Source organism: Arachis ipaensis, chromosome B09 (genome assembly GCF_000816755.2).
Source record: "Arachis ipaensis cultivar K30076 chromosome B09, Araip1.1, whole genome shotgun sequence".
Classification (NCBI taxonomy): Eukaryota; Viridiplantae; Streptophyta; class Magnoliopsida; order Fabales; family Fabaceae; genus Arachis; species Arachis ipaensis.
Window position 1 is genome coordinate 14,014,122 of NC_029793.2, and position 10,064 is coordinate 14,024,185.

Sequence of the window (10,064 nt, forward strand, 5' to 3'; positions counted from 1 at the left end):
ATATAGCATATATTATTATTTAATAAAATAAAAAAATATTTTAAATATTTAATATAATTAAAATAAAATATTAAAAATAATTTAAAAAATTAATTTATATTTTATATGTATGCTTATCCCGGATCTTATCATAGGACATTTGCAACACCAAGTCATTCTTCTTTTTGTTCGCATCACATTTCTCTTCCGTTGTGGGTGAACCTAAAATCGTAGTGTAACGGAAAATGGCTTCGTCACAAGAATTCAGGGTACGGAGGTCATTTCCACAAGCACACTGTCCCCACTGCCCCCTCCGCGGTCACTGCCACCACTGCCCACTCCACACCCACCACTTCCCACCGCCGCCACAGTATCTCCGTCCGCTTCCTCAGAATCCCCACCTCTTTGCTCCCTTACACCTTCCAACTTCACAGGCTACTAAGTATAATGAAGAATCCAACGCTTTTGTTGCACAGTAAGATTCTTTCGTTCTCCTCTCTCAGTGTTTTCTTTCTTATGATTGAAACACTAGTTGTGTTGAGAAGAAAAAAAGTAAAAGAAAAAAAGCAAGATCAAAGGTTTAACTGTAGCTAATTTCATAGGATCGTTAGAGAATGGAAATATATAGGTTATAGCAATATGGTAGTTTCCAGTGTTAGGGTTTCTTGCAGAATTCTTAGACCCTTACTGTAGTTGGAAATTTAAGTTTGTGTTAGATAGTTTGCAGAATCAAATTGAAGTTTGCTTTTGCTTAAGTAATTTATGGCAGTAGTTGAACTAGATTGCGATTGCAGAAGAACTATATGGTTTTTAATGTTAAGGGGTTTGAATCTTGGAATTATTCTTGTTAGGGAGGATTTTATGAAAAAAAAATTGCTGGATGAGCACGAATCTACTGCATCACATTTAGTCATTTAGAAACACTCATAATCTATGAAGCAAAAGCAAGGATACGGACACTCGACGCACAATTTTTAAAATGATAGGACACAGACACCTCACTTAGTCGGCCTGTCCATGCTTCTAGGCTCTAGCTAACAATAAAAATCCTGGGACTCAAATAATTGAGTCTATGTAAATGTGATGTGTTAAATTTCTGCTCATGCAAGAATCTCCGGAATTTTACATAAGCAACCCTTGGGCCAAAAAATTGTGAGGGCAATAGGCAAGATAGAAAGGGTGATTTGATTTCTCTTGATAGTTGAAAGGATGCTAGAAAGTGCAATGTTGGGAAGTGTTGAAGAGTATACAGATTCTGAATTCAACCATTGGATAGTTAGATTTTGAGTTCCACCTTGTGTTTAGGGAACTAAAATGGCACACTTCACACTGTAAAAGTTTAAGGGAAACCTGCTGTTCTTGGTTAGAAACCTAGAATTGGATTATTGTGTGAGGAACTGTCTCTGTGATCTCTAACGATGGACAAATTTGTGGTTGGGTAATGCCAATCACTTATTCACTTTTGTAATTGAGCTGTTGTCACCCCAGCTAATAGTTTTTCCTTAAGATCACAAGCTGACTAGATATATAATCTTTTCCTTAAAATTAAGGAATTTTTCCTGTGATAATTGTCCTGGTTAGTTTGATTATCCATTTTTTTCCATCGCCAAAATAAGTGTGACATTGTTCAATGTTACTATAGATACTGTATGTTGTGCTGTCCTGGTTGACTAGGGAAATTGAACTCTACAATTTTGTTTACACATGATTTCATTGCCGGTGTATCCATTTTGTTGTTGTAACTACGAACCCATGAAACACATTAAGCACTATATATATCTCCTCTTTGTTTATCTTTGTCTTCATTTGATCCATGTAACTTACTCAATCTAATGGGATAAGACTTTGATGTTGTTTTGTTTATCTTTGAAAGGTGATCTTATTCTGATGCTTTTTTGTTCGTATAAGGAGTTCACAAGAGCTGGAGCATGTAGAGCTACATGACGAGGAAGAAGATGACGAGCCAATTTTTGTTCTAACTGATGAATGGAGAGAATTCTTTGCAAAATCTGAAGCAAGGAGGAAACAAGGTTAGCAAATTTGTCCTCAGCATTCTCATATTAATACAGACTTTTAATATATATCTTCTTATATAGATACTTACGCAAAGAGATGTAGTGCAGTTTGTGTGTGTTGATATGTTTAGGGTTATGTGTACTTTATTCTCAAATCTCAAGTGAACCTGTTACAGTTGAGAAATTGAGCAAGTCATTCAGGCCTGCATACTGTTTCTTCCTTTATATTTGTCTCAAATATGTTTTTTAGTCAAAATCCACAAGATGAAGTCAAGTGTGGTGTTACTAAAATTGAAAAAATTGGATGGAAAGATTAGGACTGATGAACCCTTATCACTAATGCACCTAGAGCATGTTTTATAATCTCTATAAACAGTTTTTTGAAACAATCTAATAGTTTGGTAAATAAAAAAATAGATTGTAAGTTGCGAAATAGTTTATAAGTATAAATCTTTTTTTGAAGTTTATGATTGTAAGTAAAAGCTGATTATTGTTTCAGAAATGTTGCTTTTACCGAATGGATCCTAACTCCTAAGTACTAAATAATGTAAGCAATCATTCTATAACCTTATCAGTAATTTTACCATACAAAAAGTAACATTCTTTTGAATGGTCCAAACACAACGTATTATCTTAAATCCCTCGAGTTAAAATATCTAAACATTAATTAACTCCCAGATAATCAATTATATAACAAAGTGATTATGCAGATAAGTAATTGTTGAAACAATTTTTATCTTTTGGCTTCTCCAAACACATCTGGAGTTCTTTGTTGATATCATACAGAGAAGAAGCAAGGCAAGAAGGGAAAGAAGTAATACTTTAACAAAGAAAGCAACGTCTTCCAAGAATTTCTGCATCCATGAAAGGGTTGTTTTCAAGGTGGTTGATGAAGATCCTGCACTAAAGGATGTTAATTTAGTCCATGCCAGAGATGAGGATCTATGGTGAGTTGTTTGGTAGTATTATAACAAGGAGAGTCTGCACTTGTTAGAAGTCTGAGTTCCTTCTTATATCTATCTTTATTTGGATGTTAGCAGCCAATATATTTATGGGTTTAGCACATGTTAATGTTATTATTAGTAGAAGTTTTTAAAATTATTATTTTAATAAATGCATTGGAAATTTAAAGTTTGTATTTTTTCTATAAAACTTTATTTTAATTGGTAATTTTAACATATACCCTTAAAGTACATGTTAGCTAAATCGTATATTTATATATTAATATTTAATACCACTACAATTTGGGTACACAACGACATTTTGTTTCCCTAACTTGATAATTCTACTGCAATCCATATATTCTTACACAAGACTACAAGTGTAAGTTTGTAACAGGAGACAACCAGAAAGATAAGATTTACACATGCATGTAATTGGCTCATTTATTTAGTTATGAATTTGGAATACATGTTATGCTTGGATATGGAAACCTGGTGTGTTTTTGAAAGATATGGAGTTGATTTTTTTTTAAAATTGAAAAATATAAATCGGAGCCTCAGTTTTGTAGGGGGTTAGAAAACATAGGGTCAGATTTTAATAATGTAAAATTTAAATTAAGGAGTGGACATATCGGTGCTTTGATTTGTGTGGATTTAGATTTTTTTTTTTTTATAGAAGAAAGCAAATCGGAAGGTAAGTTTTGGATTAAAAAAAAATTCATGAAATGCAAAATTGAAATTTGTGGATCAATTTTTCGAATTTAAAAAAACTTTAATTCATTAAAATTGAAAACTGAGGGTCAGATTTGTAATATATATATACTCTCCTCGTACACTTCGTCTTCTTCAATTCATCTTCAATTCATCTTTTCCTTCTTCGTTTTAAGCCTGGGTTTTTCTTTTTCATTTTTGCAACTTTGAACTAATGCTGAAAGGAGAGACATTGTTTTGAAAAAAAATGGAGGATAGAATTATGTTAAAATTATATTATCATGGTCAGATATTATTACAAACACCTGAGGGAGTAAGATTTGTATGCGAGAATCCATATGATGTTATTGTTCCTTTTACAATACTATTTGAAGAACTAAAATGTGTTATTTGCGAAAGAATAGATCCGCATATACCGAAGATGATATCGAGTATTTTATATCGGATGAAGGGAGCATGCAAGAGATGTTTTCAGTCTACTTCGAAAGTCGATCACGAGTGTCATTTATTGAGCTGTACATTGAGTTCCAGCAACTATGAGGTTGTTCAGCCAAACGAAAACGATGATGAAGCTGATGACATCATGGAGACAGATGTGGCGGAAGTGACAAATGCACTAGCAAATCAGCAACCATTCGAAGAGCCATCTTTTATGCGTGCATTAGATCTGGAGGCTATGCATGCACCAGAATATCCTAAAAATTTTAATGCAAGTATGTAGTTTAGATAATTATACAGTAACTTTATGATATAAATAATTAAATTTGATGTCAAATAGTATGGTTATTATTAGGTTCTGTAGTGATGTGTAACTGTATTTGTAGAATTAAAATATAAATTGCACTATTATATATTATTATTGAAGACAATTAGTAGTGAATTGATATATTAATGTATTTTTATATTAATATTTTATTATAAATTTATATATTTATAATTTGTTTAATAAAATTGTATGTATTTATATATACTTGTACATGTACTTTTGTGAATTTATATCATGATATTGTTGTTGTAGAGCCTTTGGTTGTGGCAGATGGTGAATTTGTCGTGGGGATGGAATTTAGTTCTCGCGAATTTGTGATTGCAGCAGTTAAAGATTATGCTATCCGAAGAGGCGTAGATTACCGGATGTATGAATCAGAACCCCAAACATTCTATGCCAAATGTACACAGTACGGAACAAGTTGTAATTGACTGATTAGGGTTAGCATGATCCAGATGAAGTATTGTTCAGAAATTAGAAGATATAATGGTAGTCACACTTGCACTAGATCAAGTATTTCTCAAGACCATTTCAAGCTGGATTCAATCATAATTGCAGAAGCCATTAAGACATTGGTAGAAGCTGACCCATCCATAAAGGTAAAATCTGTCATTGCTGAAGTTCAATCAAAGTTTAATTACACTATAAGTTATCGGAAAACATGGTTGGCAAAGCAGAAGTCAGTAGAAAAAATATTTGGAGGTTGGGAGGCTTCCTATGAAGCTCTGCCTATATGGTTTGAAGTCATGTGTGCTAAGGAGCCATCAGCAGCCGTCCACTTTGAGACCATGCCTTGTTATCAGGGGGATGACTTGGTTCCTAATATTCGGGTGCTACATCGGGTTTTCTGGAGTTATTACCCTTGCATTAGAGCATTCAGGCACTGCAAACCAGTTGTACAGGTAGACGGGACTCATTTATATGGAAAATATAAGGGTTGTCTGTTGGTGGTAGTTTCACAGGATGGAAACAACAATATAGTGCCCATTGCATTTGCTATTGTCGAGGGTGAGACTTCTGATGCGTGGTATTTTTTCCTTAGTAATTTGCGACGACATGTGGTGACACGGGATGGTGTGGGCTTTATCTCTGATCGACACGATTCTATAAGTTCGGCCGTGGAACGCAATAATGGAGCTTGGTCGCCTCCGAGAGCTTTCCACATGTTCTGCATCAGGCATATAGAGTCTAATTTTTTGAGAAAATTTAAGGCACCATATCTCCAAAAGCTTATCGTCAACATAGGTAACTAAAATAAATACATAGTTTGCATGTTATAGTAACCGTCATTGTAATGGATGTCTTGTTTTTTCTGTGTCGCAGGATACTCTAGGACAGTGCGCGAATACTAGTTGCATTACGAACGTTTACGCGAGCGGGGTGAAGCATACACAAGGTGGCTGGACAGAATTCCTCGTGAACAGTATGCTTTGGCATTCGATGGTGGATATCGATGGGGTCACATGACTACAAATTTAGTGGAGGTGCATTAATTCGGTATTGAAGGGGGCGCTTAATCTCCCAGTCACTGCACTTGTAAAGGCAACATTTTACAGACTGAATGAGTTATTCACCAGGAAAAGGGCTGAAGCGGAGGCTCGAATTAATGCTGGTTATGTGTTTTCAGAGACCGTGACCTCTAAATTGCATGCAAATCAACGCGCAGCCGGGAACATTCAGGTTAATTTCACAGGCTCATGAATTAGGACATGACTATATCGGTTGGTCTACTGCATTATCCAAAATCTGTGTGTGACAGACCAATCCAAATTTTTGGGTCCGGTCAAAATCTTACCATGTTGGCCATCTAGAGACCTCTCCTGATGTGGCACACCCTGTACGAACCCAAATCGTCTCCTACACCTATCGGTTGCATACCACTCAAGAGTCTCAAACGATATCAATGGTATCGTTGCACTCCAAATTTCTGATTGACTACAGATGTCTTCTGGAATGACATCTGCCTCTATCCGATCAACGTCGTAAGCTTCCCAAACAAACTGGATTGGATAAAAAAATATTATTAAGCACTACATAATACGAAGGCATCAAGAAACATGTATATCCAGATGTTTCTATATCAATGGATGAGAATACACCTGACCTTCCTGAACTTCATCTAACAATCCCCTAAAATAAGCAACAGTATGATATCTATATTGCCAATTATGATGCTCCCAGTTACGCCATCTGTCAACATTTTTTTTATTACTAAAGTTTCAAACCAGATATTGCAATAGAAAGTAACACAATATTCAATCTCATTTAACAATTGATATTACCGGTTAGCCAGTGAAAAGAACCACGGGGTTCTAGAAATCGGGGCAAGAACCGGCATACGAATCCAAGCCCAAATATGCAACAATGTCAGTGGACCATCAATCTCTTTACAGTTAAATCGAGATGCTCTACACAATGCTCTGTACAAGTGTGCTAGGGATGTCGATCCTCATCTAATTTCGTGTATCTGTGAGAAGTCACGAAGCAATGGAAGAAATTTTCAGTAAACCGCTGACCCAGACTTATCAGCAAACAAGATTGACCCAAACAACAACAATATATGGCATTTAACGTACTTTTCCATGGCAACTCGATCATTCAAAATTAATATTTCTTTCACATTTTTAATCCAGGTCATCTTGATATAACTTCCTCTGCAATCACTGGTTCTCGGTGCAACTCCAAATTGATGTAAGCATTCAGATTCCATGGCTTCCTGACTAGTTATGGTTGTTCCTGTCACGGGTAGACCATTTATCGGAATACCTAGGATTAGAGCCATATTCTCCAACGTAACGGCGCACTCACCCGTCGGGAGATGGAAGGTATGAGTATCTGGATACCATCTCTCTACTAGAGCTGTTACCAAAGCTGACTGACCTTGGATCACTCCAACTTAGGATACATGATAAAATCCAATGGCTTGGACAAGAAGCTTAACAATCGGATTGTATAATCCCGATGAGTTCATGTGAACACACCTCAAAGTTTTTGTGCCCTACAAAATATAGACGAATAATTAACTCAAGTTATCTTTTGGTAGTTAATCATACATGAGTACAAAGACTTATAACTAACATTAAATATACACCCAAACAAAAAATAAATTAACCTCTATACTTAGTTGTCATTATCACTAAGCTTCTTATCAACAAAATGACCATTATTACTTATATTTTAACACAAAAACTAATTAATAATTATCTCCAATAACTTAATTATTTAAATTATGACAATAATTAGTTCAAATTGCTATCTATTTTGTTACAAGTATAGTTTATTCATTAAATTAAAAGTACTAATTTACATTCTCATACAACTCAAATGAATTTATAAGATTATTCACAAACTACACTCTATTAATATAATTAATCTACAATATAATTATTTTTTTATTTATATTAAAAAAATTAACAAAAATACTTACATAATGAGGTTGGCTAAGATAGTTAATAATATGAAGTTCGATCTTTTTCTTTAATTTTTTTTTCTTAGTATTGTGGTTTTTATTTATTGTAAATGTATGAATTTGGAGCTATGAAAGGTAAAAGATGAAGAAAGATTGCTGAAACTGAACCAAATGGAATTGAAAGGGATGAATGAAGAGAGAAGCAAGAGATACTCTCGTACAATTGCTATCAAGTCCCATTCACTCCATGTGCATGGGGCACAGGTGGTTACTGACCACAAATCCACAATACTGAGGCTCAAAATTGTAGAGTCCTCTTTTACCATTGATCATTGTTGATATAACCCTGCCCGTTAGATTGATGAAGAGTGAAATTTGAGCCTCAGATTTCGGGCATCATTGCATTCACCGTTCGATCTTTCGTTGATTTATTTTTGGCCATCCGATTGTCTCATAAGTGTGTTCCAGTTGTATTCAAATCTGAGGGTTTGATTTGAAGAAAACTAACCCTTCGATTTGTGGTGTTGTAAATCTGAGCTTTCGATTTATCTTTTGTCATTGTCCATATCCAAGGATTACACACAGAGTCCCAATAACGGTGAAAAACATTATTTCAGTCCCAATATACAAATTAAAAAGCGCATGTAATTTGGTAATAAATATCATCTAGCTTCAGATTTAAACTTTTAAAAATAAGCAATTATTTTCCAGTAAGCTTTTAAAAGTAATAAGCAACAGGATACTTTTGTCCTTTATTGATACCAGTAAGAGTAATACAACTACAATTTATTTCTCAAATGACCTCATTATTCTCCTGCATCCCTTATATTCTTACAAGACTACAATTGTAAATGTTCAGTCACCTTTTTCTTTGATACATAATTGTGAATATTCTTAAAATATATACTAGATATATTTTTAAAATACAGAATTATTTCTCTACTTCCCATACATGCATTCAAAGGCCTTCATATAGCTCCAAAGGAAGACGAGGTTTGAGAACAATATCAAGGGCATGTTTCTTAGGCAAGGCCACACCTAACCCTTCACTCATATCAACTTCAGCACCACCCTTTGTTGACATATCGAAACCCTGAATCAACCTAGCCAACGTCAAATGCACAACTTGCATTCCAAACGTCATGCCAGGGCACGACCTTCTTCCGGAGCTAAATGGTATAAACTCGAAGTCCTGACCGCGAAAATCGACCCCTGAACAAGCGTTAAGGAACCTCTCAGGCTCAAAAGCATTAGGATTAGACCATGTTTTGGGATCCCTATGGAGCTTCCACAGATTGATGAACAAGCGAGTGCCCTTTGAGATATAGTAACCGTTGAGATAGCAGTCTTCTGTGGCTTCCCGTATACCGGTTAAGGGTGCCGGTGGGTAGAGCCGAAGAGTCTCTTTGACAATGGCTTGGAGGTATTTGAGGTCTTTGATGTCGGATTCTTGGACCCATTTGTGTTTTCCGACGATGGTATCTAACTCTTCTTTGGCAGCTTTCATGGCATTTGGGTGGTTTAAGAGTAAGGATAGTGCCCATGTTAATGTTATGGCTGTGCTTCCTGATCCAGTTAGGACAAGCATCTGCATACAACAAAATTAAAGTTGGTGAGTCCACTGTTTTTCGTTGACCAAATGAAATAAATATTTTGTTTTCCACTCATGTGAAGGAAAAAGAACAAAAGACAAAAAAATATTTATTTATTATTATTTAGCAACCAAATAGTCAAATAGATAGTCACCCAAAAAAAAAAAAGTCAAATAGATATATAGTTTGAGTAGTGCTATATAAAGTATAAACAATCACAAAATCAGTCATGGATATGGAGTGGTTCACAATATTAGAAACAATGCAATCTTTATTAACTAGATTCACAATTATAATAAAACATATTTGTAATGAAAATCATTACCATATATAATCAAACCAGATATGTATTTATAATAAAAAAGATTTATAGTTATGGAAAAGGATATGTATTGCATGAGTGTAATCAATTTTGCTATATTATGGATATAAAAAATTTGTCTCCGCTAAAAATAAATATTTAGTGATTCTAAATTTTTTTTATCATACTGTTTTTAAAAAAATTGATTATTTTGTCATGAGAAATTTGATTATTTTATTGCAAATTTTTTTATCATTCTAATAACGGATTATTTTGTTAAAAAATATATAAAATAATATTTATAAAAATATACAAATATATAGTGACCGATTTTTTATATTAAGTTTTGA

The 10,064-nt window shown here is 34.3% G+C and overlaps 3 protein-coding genes across 12 annotated transcripts in view; 2 read left to right on the top strand and 1 right to left on the bottom strand.

Moving 5' to 3' along the window:
• On the top strand, nt 133-3,130 carry LOC107618160. 9 transcript variants are annotated; one of them, XM_021112768.1, is made up of 4 exons: nt 139-454; nt 1,888-2,009; nt 2,494-2,541; nt 2,705-3,130. In XM_021112768.1, the coding sequence occupies exons 1-3, from the start codon at nt 225-227 to the stop codon at nt 2,520-2,522; spliced, it is 381 nt and encodes a 126-aa protein (XP_020968427.1). In that variant the 5' UTR covers nt 139-224; the 3' UTR covers nt 2,523-2,541; nt 2,705-3,130. The 9 variants fall into 9 exon arrangements, with proteins under 9 accessions (XP_016175606.1, XP_020968427.1, XP_016175607.1 ...); XM_016320121.2 differs by having other exon boundaries at nt 2,760-3,130; XM_021112767.1 differs by having other exon boundaries at nt 2,781-3,130.
• LOC107618159 (cytochrome P450 82G1) overlaps nt 1,038-10,064 on the bottom strand; it is a 14,005-nt gene continuing 4,978 nt past the window's right edge. Inside the window, exons 2-3 of one of the 2 annotated variants that reach the window (XM_016320118.2) lie at nt 8,749-9,409; nt 1,038-1,049 (exon numbers count right to left, since the gene is read on the bottom strand). In XM_016320118.2, coding sequence (XP_016175604.1) covers nt 8,780-9,409 — 630 coding nt within the window. In that variant the 3' untranslated portion in view covers nt 1,038-1,049; nt 8,749-8,779. Of the gene's footprint in view, nt 1,050-8,546; nt 9,410-10,064 lie in introns of those variants that run through there. The other variant, XM_016320117.2, reaches the window with a different exon arrangement.
• On the top strand, nt 4,671-6,593 carry LOC107615156. The gene is made up of 2 exons (XM_021112766.1): nt 4,671-5,657; nt 5,736-6,593. Exons 1-2 carry the CDS (start codon nt 4,859-4,861, stop codon nt 5,762-5,764), a joined length of 828 nt encoding a protein of 275 aa, XP_020968425.1. The 5' UTR covers nt 4,671-4,858; the 3' UTR covers nt 5,765-6,593.